Source organism: Triturus cristatus, chromosome 4_1 (assembly GCF_964204655.1).
Source record: "Triturus cristatus chromosome 4_1, aTriCri1.1, whole genome shotgun sequence".
Classification (NCBI taxonomy): Eukaryota; Metazoa; Chordata; class Amphibia; order Caudata; family Salamandridae; genus Triturus; species Triturus cristatus.
This window is the reverse complement of record NC_140585.1, coordinates 401,088,858-401,104,151: the sequence shown is the minus strand read 5'-3', so window position 1 is coordinate 401,104,151 and position 15,294 is coordinate 401,088,858. Positions and strand designations below refer to the sequence as shown.

General features: G+C 40.7%; 1 protein-coding gene across 1 annotated transcript in view; it reads right to left on the bottom strand.

Annotated features, from left to right (window-relative positions):
* TTLL12 (tubulin tyrosine ligase like 12) overlaps positions 1-15,294 on the bottom strand; it is a 207,794-nt gene that overhangs the window by 96,953 nt on the left and 95,547 nt on the right. The window contains exons 4-6 of the mRNA XM_085652473.1: positions 14,777-14,936; positions 11,314-11,447; positions 6,325-6,401 (exon numbers count right to left, since the gene is read on the bottom strand). Of these exons, the coding sequence (XP_085508599.1) occupies positions 6,325-6,401; positions 11,314-11,447; positions 14,777-14,936 (371 nt within the window). The remainder of the gene's footprint in view (positions 1-6,324; positions 6,402-11,313; positions 11,448-14,776; positions 14,937-15,294) is intronic.

Sequence of the window (15,294 nt, the reverse complement as noted above, 5' to 3'; positions counted from 1 at the left end):
GTTAGCAGACAACTTTATTTAGTCTTATTGAGAGAGGTTGGAAGAAGACAATGCATATATATTAGGAAGCCTTGAAAATATAACGATTGTATATCAGGAGTCACTAGATCAAACAGGCTGTCTGCAGACTGGAAAACATTTATTGAAGTTGTCAAAATAAAAGAGTTACAAAAGCCCATACGACATGCTACTTTACTCAGTGCTTACACTGAAAAAACACATCTTAGTTGGTCTGCACTGAATTAAAGCTCCCGCCTCTCTTACTACCTTAATCTTTATTGCCCACAAAACACACTTTCAACTGAATGATTACATATGCTGTTTATTCACAAGAAATCTTGCTCTCTAATAAATCAATTCCAATTCTCCTAATTCACCTTGGGCACCTCAAGATACCAATTTGATCACATGCTTTGAAATTATAACACCAATTAACAAGGAACAAGACCAGTCATTTGTATAACAAACTGCTGAACATGCGTGAAGAGACACCACTTTTGTTTAATAAAATACTTTACCCGACACCCATAAAGATCCAGTACGCAAACATACTCAGTGTGTATTCTAGGTAATCTCTGGTCTGTAGTCAGTACAGCTGAATCTAGGACCTTCATATTGTGCCATTTTGGTCAGAGCAGTTTACCTATACCTATTCAGATTCCACATCACTCCTTCCTCCACACTACTGGGAAAGTTCCACAGCATTCCTCAAATGTAAAACAGAGTAATGCAGCCATCACGAAACACAGCCGGCTAATCTCTAAAACGTTCCTGAAAACAGCAACCGTGAATCATGCCCAGCGCTGCAGCCAACACTCAAATCATACTGATTACAGAAAAGAGTGGACGCTCATGTGGCTGCCACCCCCTACTGAGGTCTCTGCAATTGGTGAAGTCAAATTTGATAGCAAAACAACATTCTTTCTCAGTCCGCTTTTCAAAAATCAGAGAGTGGTCTTTAATCTTCCTTTTGACTTTTCTTCTCAGTTAAATATCTTAAGCAGGTATATTTACCTCTTTGAGACTGGCGAGCTTCTCTGTAACACACTCGGCACTGGCTTTAAAGATCAGTCCTTTCCAATGACCATTTTGTTATGACCGCTAAATTGCCCATGAATATGAAACTGAAGGCTGAAGAATTGGTGAAACGTGGTTTTTCTATGGCAGACTAGAATTGTTCAACTGAATTTGCTGCTAGGAAAGCAAGGTTTAATCATTTTTTTTGTAGGAGACGGGGCCTTCTCTAGTATACTGCCCATTTTATTATAACCTCCTTACATCTCTCGATTGAAGAATTATCAGCTCTGCTGAGTCCAAACAGTGAGATTAATCGTAGAGGAATGGAACACTCTGATTTCAAATAGACAATTAGCAATCATAATTCAGGAAATAGTAGTAATGAAAGTAAGCAAATGGTTTATCTTTTTGTGAAAGATATTGTAACATGGAATACTTTTCCGGTTTTATTTTTATTGCTAGAAGGATACTGGAACAAGAGAACTGTTAGACAAATCTTAAAAGATTAACGTACTTGAAGAGAAATGTATAATATTTTGTAAGTATAATTTTATATAAAAACAGTTCATGTCTCTGAGGAGCCCCCTAACCCTTACTGGCTACACTTGCTTGCAGGGAGCGCCTACTAGAGCACATCCTCTATCTGGGCCCCTGTTCCCAATGGTTTCCCTGAAGCTTACATCAACACACTTAACCAGATTTAAATTGTATTCTTCAGTCAAGCCTACCTTACAAACTAATTATGGCTCTTGGTATGATGCAGATTACAGAAGAAAAAGCTTTTGTGGGAGAAACATTTGTCATTACGCACCTTGTTATTAAAATAGATTTCCTTCCACATTTTTAGAATTTAGTTTATAAATGTTTCATAAGAATTTTAAAAAACAACTAGGGGTAAACAGTGCTTGGCTAACCATGGGGGAGCCATCACAGCACAAGGTACACTAAGATTCTGACTCTTCTCTCAAAGAATTCCTCAGCAGTTAAGATGTCTCATGACATTTATATTACAGAGGAAATGAGGGTTTGACATTTAACAGTATTACTTAAGCCTGATGTTACAATGATTTTATCAAAAAAATATTCCAGTTTAACAAAAACTTAAATAGTGAAGGTCATTGAGAAACTCGAGACCGGATCCAATACACGAATAGGTAAAAAAAGAACACACACCTTGAGAAATGAGTAAAGCAGAGAGGTATTGTACCGTGGGAACATGCTGGATTTCCCCCAGATTGAGCACAAAGCACAATGCCTTTTCTTTTTGTAATCAGGGGACTAAAAGAGTAATCTTGTTACTCATTTTGTAGACCTATGTGCTGCATTCACCACTGTAGAATATTAACTACTATGGAGCAAGATGCTCAAATTAGGAATTCCATTTGGGATGGCGACAAAGACCTGACAATTAAATGATTCAAAAAGTCTAACTTGATAATTTTGGCAAGCTAACTTGGCACACCCTAAGGGGCAGTAGACTGAAACAGTGATGAGTGACAGCAGCACTTTTTTTTAGTTTTCTCCTACACAGCGCTTGCACTGTGCGTGTGAAATCTATTGCATTTGATAGAAATCTTACAAGGAGATTACATCTCACCCTCTTGCTTTTCATTGGTTCCTGTGCTTGGCACTTACTTTTCCTCCATTTCTATTGGCTGTGGAACATTGTTCCCTGTTGTTCCTCGTGTTTTCCTTGAGTGCTTCTCTTACCAGTTTCCCGGCGACCAAGTACAGTTTCCACTCGCTTTTGTGGAACAATTTTTTAAGGTTTTGCATGCACAGTGCTTGTTTTCTCTATCAGCAGACCAGTTGTTCTTTGTTATTGTCATCTCACCTCTATGTCTCTGAACCGGAAGCCCGTAAAGGGCTTTCAGCTATAGAGTACACCTGCACGGAGAAGCCATTACACCGGCTACCGTCCGGTGCTTGCAGCTTCTTCCAGGCTCACACCTTGCTGCTTACCCTTCCCACCCCACCCCCCTTCATTCGCTGTCCCATTCCACCCACCACGCACTTGTGAAGGTACTTTTATTTTTATTAGCGTAGTATTCAAACAATGGAAAAAACTGTATGCTGTGAATTGCAAAGCAGAAGTGGGAGGAGAAGCGGCATCAAGGAGGCAGCGCACTACAGGAGGAACTGCGCGGGTCAGAGGAGCAGCCCTCTCAGGCACATGTGCTGTTTCTGCCTAGCTCCATACCAGGTACTAACCAGGCTCACTTTAGGCGGCATCACCAACCCAGGGAACTCAACGCTTGTTAGGTCTCGCCTGACCGAGCGCATGTGCTGGTCTGGCAAGACTTTTTGAGAGGGCTCCAAAAAGTGCTACCAGGCCAGCCTAGAGCTACAGTGCATGTGCGCGGGCGCGCGCGCTTGACCGCGATTACTTTCACGGCTGCTTTGATGTTTGATAGAGATCGCGATCACTTTCACGGCCGCATGGCATAGCCAATAGGTCTCGCTTTTGGGACCTTATAAGTATTTAGTTATGCAACTGTTGCATGGCTAAACACTTATAAGGTCCCAAAGGTGAGACCTATTGGCTATGCCAATGCTTGTTTTTCTCTGTCAACAGACCAGTTCTTTGTTATTGTCATTTCACATCTATGTCTCTGAACCGGAAGCCCCGTAAGGGCTTTCAGCTGTGGAGTACACCTGCACGAGAAGCCATTACACCGGCTTCCGTCGGGGTGCTTGCAGCTTTTCCAGGCTCACACCTCGCTGCTTCCCCCTCCCCTGTTCATTCTCTGGCCCATTTCCCCGGCTGCGCACTTGTGAAGAACTTTTATTTTTATAAGCGTGCACGTATTATGTTATGCTCACTAATCAATGGACATAACTTTACAGAACACCTGTGCACTGATTTCACAAGAGTGACTGATCTTGGTAAAAGTGTTTGAATCAGCCTCCCCAAACCTCTCTCTTTCACCACCGTGAATGTAGAAGGGGCATCTAGAAAAGAATAGCCATCCTGTGGTTAAGCTAGGTAGCAAAACACCGGCCCTTAGGACTGCTTTATTGGTACTACCCGCAGTGCAAATGCATGTTTTTTATACTAGCATTAGTTCTTGCGGTTCAGTTTTTTAGGTGTATTTACCGTTCTGATTGATGCTGCCCCGAATCCCCTCTACAGGCCCAGATTGCAGATCAGTGGGTTCACGCACCTGATGCAGAAATCTATGTAGAGCGCACAGGGCACCTATACTAGATTTCCTAAATGGCTTTCTCTGCCTTTCATATTTCGAATGTTTGTATGAAGAGGCCGTTTGGTTGTGGTGACACTTGTTATTTAAGGCCATGCACGCCATGCAAATGAGGTAGCAAAACGTCACGTCATAAATCCATTTTCGAAATATTTACTTGTGTACAAAGTACTTAATATTGGCATTTACCTCCTTTTTAAGCAGTCTTAATTTTAGCAGGTGCATCAAATTAAGCACATGGAAAATAAGCAATTTGCCAAGGCTCACACAATGAGTCCCTGAAGTGACTTTTGCATCTGCAGTCCACCAGCATCCAGCGACGTATCTTCACCTGTAGACTTCCCCCCCCCCACTCCCCTTAAGAGTAGTACCCCTCCCCCAACACCTCAGCTCCCGGGGTCTTTTGCTTGCACAATGGCCGCCCGGCAAGGCAAACATGTTCGGCGAGACTATGTGCACATGTCACAATCAACCTTCCATATCTGCAATGCCATCAGCAGCCTTTCCACAGGGCCCCAGGAGTTTGTTTTTTTCCCCAGCAGGACGATCTCTGCATTAGGCGTGATAGGGAGTGTAAGGTGGACTCCTCCCGCCACCTCCGCATTCTGCAAGCCCAGTGACCAAATGCATGGCACAGGAACCCACTGCTGGAGTCCTAAGGGGCCGTGCTCTTCAATGCATGGCACCCCAGGGCAAGCACAGTCTCTGCTTCAGCCCACAATGTCGGATGGCCACAGGTAGTGATCTCACCGGGTCCCCAACTCCACCCATCAGACCTAGAGCAGCGAGGCAGCAAACAAAATGGCTGCCCAGTGATGCAGCCGCAGTCCTTCCACGCAGCCTCCCAGGCATGCAATGCCCTCAGCCTCTCCGCAGGGCCCCAGTAGCTTTTTCAGGGCAATTGCAGCAGGTTCTCTGCTCTAGGGGCCTGGGAGCCGCAGTGTAGGCACTCAGGGATCCGGAGCGGAGATGAGATACATCTCACTCCATTCCAGTCTTGCCGCCCCCACCGGGGTAGCATTTTAGCCCAATCATTCTTTTGCCCACCATTCCAGCTCAGTTTGGACTCAGCCATATTCAAATCAGTCTTTACTTGGTCACTGAAACCAAGCTGATGAGCCCTAATTAGGGCAAAACAATTCCTGGGTTACTTGTATACCAGTCAGGGAGTTCCTGGCCCAGCAGTGGATTGTTCCCATTGGAGCAGGGTCAAGACTGATTTGCATATGCCTTGTTCCAAACTGAGGTGACACGGTGTGCAGAATAACGATGGGCTGGGATGCGGTCCCAAGAAATTACAAGTGGCTCAGATTAATTCAAGCAGTCCATACATCACTTTTTTGAATACTTAATGGAATTAAAGCTTTCCTTGTCAATCGCTAGGCAACTGTACCTTTTGCCATCTTCTGTTCTTCCTAAAAAGGTTTTCTATCTTGTGTTAGTAAATTTACCATCTTACCTTTGCTTGTTTTCTCTTCCCAGCTGCATTCTACACCTCCCTCCAAACTCAAGTCAAAGCTAAAGATCTCTAATCTTTCCAAGCAAATTTCTTCATTACAAGCCTCCCATCTGTTAAGCTTACCCTCCTCTCCATTTAATAAGCTTTTCCCTTTAAGTCTGCTACACTTAACTTTAAATACCCTCAACTGTCGTTTACTTGTTTTTCAACCACTGTATTTTATTACATTCCCATTCATAATTTGTTGGTGCCGCTTAAACCAATAATTTGTCGAAGTTGTACCAGTTGCGAAAATAAATATAGGATCACTATCAGAAAATGCCTTCACACAACTGCCTAAGAGTGATCATCTTTGCAGACAAGCTACAACTATCTAAAGGCAAACAATGTATTGCATAATATAGGTGAGTGTGGGTTTTCATAACCGCTCCCCGATTAGAATTATGTATACTTTTGTTGTTATATGATGCAATTCATATTAAGGTATATTTCAAATTCAAGATTTACATTAAATGCTCATGAGATAATCGTGCAACTCATTTATAGAATGAATAAGGTTTACATTCATAGTCACATTTACAGTCTTTTGGCATACACATTTACTATGTTGATGTAGCAATTTACTTGGAAGATGGAAATACATACTTGAAAATTTTATCCTTTGGATACACAGGTGGATTTACAGAAAGCGGCAAGGTTTCTCGGTTTTCCATTAAAATTTCCTGAAGAAGAAAAAATATATCTTTAAGCATTATTTATCCCTTCTGCTGCCTGAACTCCCCTTTATTCACCCGTGTCAAAGTGAATTGGCAGAAAGGGGCTTGGTAGTCAGAGTACTCTTTAACATAACAGGGGTGTGATTTTGCATGGTATCAGTCACGCTGGTCTAATGTATTAATATATATGACACAGATAGAATTGTCCTATTTGTAAAGTACTAGGTACAGGAGGGTTCACGCTTGTTGAAGACAGCATAGCACTACGTCAAGGCAGAAATGCTCTTGATGTGTGTACATAAATTTAACATAGATATCACACCAAATAGGTACTCTGAATCAGAGTTCAGAAAACACTTGAAGATGTGGCTCTTTGGCTAGGTTAGACGCTGACCCAATCTTCTCACCTCACTGCCGCTAAGCGCCGGGACACCTCTGTTTGAGGTAGCTGTTTGCGCTATACAAGTAACACTATTATTATTATATATGGGAGTGCACATGGCAATCATGGATAGGCTCTTTACATTTTTGTACAAATACGCACTACAAGTGTAGGTTCTAATACATCTGGATTGTGCTTTGATGCTACAGCATGAGGCAACATTTTTTTTTTTTAGCAAGATATAGTAATCAGCCTTTTTATTTATGATTCTCCTTTTGAAGCAGGCATACATTGTTCCAAAGCAGAAAAGGCATGAAATGTAAGACTGAGAAATTGTACACCCCACAGAAGAACACATAGGAGAGCTTGTAGATTTCAGAAAATGAGAATGCTTATCATCCTAACAGGTTTGCACTCAAAACACAGGGTAAGTTTCAGATGTCAGATGGGGCTTTTTCTTCAAGTCTTATGGCAAGTCAAAGTTTCAGAGCAGTATTCTGTGTGGCTGATCCTTTACCACTCCAACTGGACAGTAACATTACTACAGAGCAGCGATGATAAGCAGTCAAGTTATCCTTCAGGATGCTGAGGAGGTTAGAAATACAAATAACATCAATGCCCTGTCTGTGCTTTACTTTAGAAAAATAAAATCACTTTATTAGGTGGTAATGAAATAGTAGATAAGATAACCCCCCTAAAAAGGGGGGGAGGGGCGGGAGGGTTTTCACCTCTAGGGCCAAGATACAACCCAAAACAATTTACAGCTCCTTAATACTAGCCACGAGATGCTTGCTAACGGTATCCCTATGTTCTTGATTATGATATGGGCAGTGTCCGGGCCTACACAGAAATCTGCAGAGGCAGTCAAGACTTTGATTTCTATTAAACACTAAACTCATGCTAAAGGCAAGAGATACAAAAGGGGAAAATCTGGACCAAGCGCAGGTCCTGGACCAATGACTGAATAAAAAGATGTCACCCATAAGCTCTTCTATCCCTCCACTATCCTTTTCAATCCAAATAACAGACTAACATGTCCACTCATATTTCACTATACTAATCCTTTATCTGTTCCAGAGTAGTGTGCGACTCGCTGAAAAAGCACTTCAACACCTCAATAGGGGTAGCAAGAGCTATAAAAATGCAAATCTTTTCCCTCTTCTATCCCTCCAATACCCTTCTCAATCCAAATACCTGACTAACATATCCACCACTCTAATTACTTTCATATTTCACTATACTAACTCACCACTAATCCTTTATGGGTTCCGGAGTAGTGTGCTACTTGCCCCAAAAAACGCTTCAAAACTCCATCAGGGGTAGCAAGCACTAAATAAATACAAACATTTTCTTCCCCTCTTCTGTCCCTCCGCTATCCTGCTCATCCAAATAACTGAGTAATATCCACCACTCAAATTACTTTCAGATTTCACTATACTAATTCAACACTAAACCTTTATGGGTTCCAGAGTAGAGTGCTACTCACCGAAAAATCGCTTTGATGCTTCGTATAGGGTATTAAGCGCTATAAATGCAATTACAATGTATGCCAAAAAGCCACCATTGAAACAACTAAGACAATATCCACTGAAGCCTTTTCTGCTCCCAAGAGAGGATGTTCCTGGTCACTCAGTGTCCCTCACCAGCATTCAGGGACCTCGTTTACAGAAGTCTTAAATCACTAAAAAAAGAAAATCGGGTCCAACTAAGCAGTTGGGTCTCTGTAACTTGACTGCTCCTAATCACAGTCCAAATCCAGACAAAAGGTGTCACTCCCAAAAATGATTAGCCTAACAACCCACCAGCCAAACAAATAGGATCTTCTCAAAATAATTTCGGTACTCCAGCGAGTATGGGTTTGATGTCCTATAGTTCAGCTGCGGAAAAAGTGTTCGGTTTACTGGAGTCCAGAGACCAGCTATGGACACAATTGATCCCTCTACATTAAAATGGGGGTAGATAGGCATGGAGGGATAGCTCCTACTATGATATCCCAAGGGTGACTTAAACTTCTTAAAGGGCCTGTATCACTAGAGCTATTAGTAGGGGTGAAGATATCTGCATCATTAGTTATTTGTTTGCAGTTTTACATTCTGCCAATATGACTCAATGGTATTAAAAGCACTTTAAATGTGGCCAATATGACTCAATGGTATTAAAAGCACTTTAAATGTGAATAAACTCCACTGCATGCAAGCAGTTTACAAAGAGTGTTTCCTTTCCTTGGGGCACAAACAAGACCGAAGTCACACACTAATAATTGATGATAATACCCACTAAGAGCTGGTTATTTTCTAGTCAAAAATTGACCATTGGTTCAATTAGCATAGGCTAGGAACCGGTTTCAGGGCAACCTTATTCAAGCTAGGTGTGAAGATTGTCTGTATTACATTCCCTCTGGGGCGGAAGAAACAGCAGATGTAACACTGAATAGGGATTGCATGGAGAGGAATACGCCAGGGACAATGAAGGCCTGCCTTCTCTATATTTAAGGCAATTAACAAGTTCAACTTTGATGCACTTCCTGCTCTCTTCCAGGTCTCGTTTGCTTCTCAGCAGATGGACTGCAGTAAGCTGCTGCTCTCACTCTGCCGTTCTAGTAAGACTGGCCTCTTTTTTTTCCCTTCATTTTAAGGTTTACGTTTTTGGTGTACAACGAAAAACAACTGGTTCCAGGTATAATGCTGTTATCTACTATTCATTGTTGTTACACATAGAATAAAATTGCCATGCTAACAATACTGTGTTGTCATTGGGTAACAGTTTTATGTTCAGTGTATTCAAGTTACAAGTTGTACTCAGGCAGATATAAGAAATCATGATGAGTTGATTAACAAACAAGCATGCTTGACTTCTGGGGTCACTGAGCTGGCTATCACATGGGTTTATAATGGCAGTATTTCTTAGAAGTGCATATTTTGAGACCTGCGACAGCTATTATGTATGCGACTGGGGGATATCCCCCCAGTTGTATCTAGCAATGTGTACTTATGTATCTCTTACCAGCGATTGTGTTGGCTTTCCCAGTATTAGGTCCAGCCTGGAGGGAGGGCAGCACTCCAGAGCGCTCTACCACTGGTCCTGCTGTCCTCTTCTCCAAAGTAGTAAAGCATCCTATGTGCTGGTGCAAAAACAATACACCAAGTAATGGGTTAGGAGTTCAGTACACATGCTTCAAGTGCGCAAGTCAGGAAACAATCAGAATATCTGCCACATTTAAATGTGTGATCCTCCATTCCTGGAGGAGCATCCTGTCCTCGTTGCTGTTCAAAACGTAGGAGGCAGTCTGTCTCTTTACATTAAGCTAAAGAATGCATCTCCTGCTGCTGCACTTGGACAGGACTAAAACAAAGTAAACAGGGGGCCAGTTCTCACGGAATGGATTTGGGTTGGGGACAAGTGGTAGCAAGAAGAGTTTATGAACAGGCTGGAAAATTCGATTTGAACCTAACCAGAGAGTGGTGATCCACAAACGGATGTGGGAATAGGACTAGCAGCAGGGTGCATGAAGTAGTAATCAGAGGAGTCAACAGAGGTCATGTCTTCACTAGTTAAGTTATAAAATAACAAGTGAATCATTATGTGGGCAAGACAAGCCTCCACCTCTTGAGGTCATGATTTTGTGAAAGAGCACTTGTGTGTCCTGAGATTGTGGGACAGATGGACATAATCAACATACAGTTAGGTGGGTGCAAAGAAGGGAATGGATAGACACATGGCAGCCTTCAAATTGTACCGGGTTTCACCTTCACTGATCTTATGGTGGCCCCAATATCATAATTTTAAGATGTGACATTTTGCAAATCTAACAAACTGCTTACCTAGAACTAAAAATATGTACCAGATTTGCAAAATACCCTCACGATAATGACCAAGCTGATATCAGTTGGACAAGCTGTAGAACTGAATTAAGATTTTGCAACAGACAATTTAATTTGTGTATCAATATAAACAATCATAATTTTACACTAGGATGTAATATGAATTCCAAATAGGTTATTGAATGGTGAAGTTGTGCGTTCATTACCCGGCAGTGGGTAGCTTTTTCCCTATCTTTCTGAAGCTCATCATTCAGTGGCTAGCTTGGATTTGTCTACACCAGGCACAGGTAAGCAACAAAGAAAACATGCAGCTAGGAATAGACACAAGAAGGAAGCAGAAGATAATAGGGACAAAGATTTCAGAAAATTCTGGATTATGGGCACAGTTGCAACAACGTTGTCACAACCTCGTAGCATGCACGCCTTTCTGATGAAATATATTTCTACCCATGGAAATGTAAACTGAACTCCCTGCACAGTTCATAGTGGCAATTACTCCATTACATGATATTTTATTTAAAAAAAAGATGCTTTCAGGCAGGTGGAATGCATGGAGCAATAGCCTCAGAAAATTAAAGTCCTAAATCAAATCAGGACCACTGACTAACATTCTGGAAAAAGACTCATACAAGTAAAGGGGAAAACAGAAATAGAGTTAAATGAGTAGTTGCATTATATTAAAACTATCACACCAACCTCCATGCAAAACCCATACCTGGTAATGTGCATCTGACGGCTCAGGTGTGTGGCAGCTAACGTGAGAGAAATCAGTCTGCACCCATGGCAACAACATACACTTCCGGATTAGAGGATCCGACTCCCCATAGGCATAGTCACGCACCACTTCCTCTGCAGGAAGAGAAGAAATACTGTGGAGAACTTTAAACCTCTCAGAATTCTCACTTCGCTATTTTTGAAAGAATCACATTTAAGTGTCAAGACAATAGAATGTCTTAAAAAGCACAACTAACTGAAATAACACTGGTGCGCAATCCCAATGTTAGCCCTCAATGCGCATGTTTGATACAAGTAAGTGTAATCAGATTTTCAGATGGCTGAACAACGAAAACAGTAAAACTCTGCTCAAAGCGTACATTTTAAAGATAAGAAAAAACTAAGACCTGTCAGAGAGCAATTCTTTTATTTTTGCCAGAATCAAGCTTCAAGAGAAAACAAAGATCTACAGTTTAAAAAGTTAATTAAAATATCCACACCGGTCTATACTAAAAAGACCACAGCAAATAAAACTACAACTTGACAAATTAGATTTCCTTCTCATCCAAAGCAGGAAGTGTGGATCTTACTATATTATGGAGGTATGACAGCTGGGACACTGGTTTTGTAAAACTTTGTTGGAATAAAGGGGAAGACATTCTATTTATTTCAAACTATACCACATCCCGATCGAAATTCACAAATAATGATATATTAAGTGTACAGTCCAAACCACTTACATACATTGTTGTATAATGCAGACTTACCCACAATGAAAAGCAGTGATTCATCGAATAGCGCGACGTCCACGCGTGTCAACAACTGTGACCATCAGGGCCTGTTAAAGGCTCTCAGCCAGCAATGACACAGACACTGACACTGACTCCAAAGGACCAACATATACCAACGAAGAACTAGAGTATCTACCACCACCTATTGAATTGCTTATACTACCAAAATGAGGCAAATGGGCTAAAAAGACTCCATTTGCAGGTACCTGGAGATAGTAGTAAAAAGGTATTAAACACATAGTAAGAGATGAGATTGAAGATGGGACCAGGCGGGATAAGGTACAATATGCAAATATGCTAACAATAATGTTTCGAAAGCACAGGCCAGAACTCGATAGGGCAGGAAACGTCTTTTTGTAGAATCTAAAAGTACTTTCAAACAACTCTGGAAAACGTGCTACTTAGTAGAGGACTTCTTCCCACTATAATTTCAGTCTTGTGATTCAGTTTATAAGACGTGCTGCATGACCAGCCTACCATCCATACCAGCACAATCACAGACTGCCTTTCATAACCATGTACAGAATCAATAGCCAAGTTTTTACATCTAATTACATTTTTACTGATTTCAAATGATAAAATAGCTGAGAGAAGAGAGCATGGACGGCATCACTGTTCATCACGGACTGCACAGAAATCTAAGTTAGAACATTAAATAGTTGATCAATTTAGGAACTGTAAGGAATGAAAACAGAACACGAACAGCTTAACACGTGCACAATTTGGAATTCCTATTAGAACCTCACAGGCATCTTAAAGTGAAGAAATCTAGATTCACATTTCTAAGATACTGATTGACAAGGTTCATGGGAGAAAAATAATTTGTTTCATCGAGACCAATGGTATCAAAAGACGAGGAAAAATAAATGATATCAATTGAGGGAAAGTACGAAAATATATAACTGAATCACTCAATGACACCCCCTTTAGAATGCTGGAATGAAGGGCCGGTACCAATAAAACTATGATCTTCAGCTCAGCAAGTGGTGGATGTTCCAGTGAATAAAGGATGCACCCAGCTCTAAACAACTCTGACAAGACTTGCAAGCAAATTAAACTAAACCTATGGATTGTGTGTGAAATATCACTTTATTATGAAACTTTATTATAAACTAAATTTTTTGGAATTATGTATTTATACTTTACTATACATACACACGTTGCTCATACACATTCAGTAGGTGCACACTTTATGAAATGAATACAATCTGTTAGAGGAATAAATATTGAGCAAACAGATAAACATGTTCATTTATTTAGTTAATCCACCATTCTCCGTTGTGAAAGTATACTGACCTGTATGTTTATACACAAACCAATCCACCAATGAGAAAAGGGAGTGTCTTAAGCAGAAGTATCGCACTCCAATAAGTTACTCGTGGCAAGGCATTAATGGCAATTCAGAGAGGCTCGCTACACTTGAGCATTTATGGTAAACTTAGATGTCCTGGTTATTTCCACCCTCGAGTGTAAATGAAATATCTTATTTCAGGGTTTAACAGATAACATTTAAGATTAGTCAAAGTACATTTCTGAGAATTTCAGAGGGACAGAAAGGAGCTTTCAAAACACATTTCATTTAAAAGAATCGCTGACATGTTCAATAAGATTTGTGAGGTTTTGCTTGAAGTCTTCCAAACTGGTCGGTAGAGGCCATTAGTATACTCCAGACACACTATGGCCTTGAATTCTCTTTTTGACCGACGCTCTCGCTTAGACTGTATGATGTTTCATATCTGATAAACAGTGTCAGTAGACCCATTGTTGCATTAGTACTTGATTTAAAGACATTCTTTCCTTCTGGTACAGTATGATTCATAATGGGTTTTTTTCACAACCACTGTCATTTTGTACTTTAGGGTCTCTGACCCATTCTTTCTGCACACTCCTGTGAAATCCATGTGTGCAGCTATGCAAAGCGCTCCGATACCCATCTGGTAGAGAAAACTCAAATAATATAAATAATTCCACAACTGTTGCTTTAGTGAAAAGCTGTCAAAAAGTAAAATTTCACATGTATCTAAATACCGGCGGGTCAATTAAAAAGGGTGACTGGATTTTATGATTAAAAGTCAGCTAATAATTGCTCAGAGCTAATTTACACATCTGCAATTACGGATACTGAATGAATCCAAATATAAATATCTATATTGACCATATTCAGTTAGTGAGGGCATGGGGGTGGGGGGGTCTTACATCAATCACCGATATTTCAAGATGAACATCAACTACTGTTTTCATCCTGCATATTTACCTAATTTATTCTTTGCAGCAAAAACAAGGGTACTGCCCAGAAGGAAGGTGCTAGAAGTCATTAATGACCAGAACTTACAGTTGCTGGTTTGTGTAATACGAGGTTTCAATAGAGCATGGCTAGAATTGCTATATATGTGTTCTCCAAAAATGGAATTTTACTGTCTTTTTTGGCAACAGAGCTGCATTACAATTATTGTCCAACTAGAGATCACATAGAAAGAGGGTTTACTGCGGCTTGTTGAGCTTTAGGTGACAAACTGAAATCAAAGTAAAAGGGTTAAATATCTTGTATAGTCATCAGCACGTTCTAATCTGTAACTGGGTGCAGGCGATAAAAAGAGTGCAACGAATTTACATTCATGGTCAGTAGTATGCAATTTACAACTAACTAAAACGGGAAATCTGAAATCGACTTACCACCATTCTCCAGATCTCTCAAGGGCCACAGGATAGTGTAAGCAACTTCATGGGGTGTATAAAAGAATGGAGCTGTGCCAAACGTGGGTTCATCTGAATGTTGGATTCGAGACCCAAACTCATCCATTATATACCAGACTGGAACCTTTTCCTCTGCACTCTACAATGTGAAAAAAGTAAAACAGAACAGAAATCATTTTGTTCAAAATCACTTGCATTTCAATATTTAGAATACATAAAATCCTCAAAACTACTATCTTTTGCCATCATATTCATTAACAAGCACTGGCATAGCAAATAGGTCTCGCCTTTGGGACCTTAAAAGCGTTTAGCCATGCAACATTTGTTGTTGCACCAAGGATATTGTACTGGATAACTAAACACTTATAAGGTCCCAAAGGCTAGACCTATTGGCTATGCCAATGCTTGTTGATAAATACCACAATCCAGTTTTAAAGTTTTCTTAGAGTTTCTCATTGCTCAAATTACTGTTCATCAACACTGTTTACGGCACATGC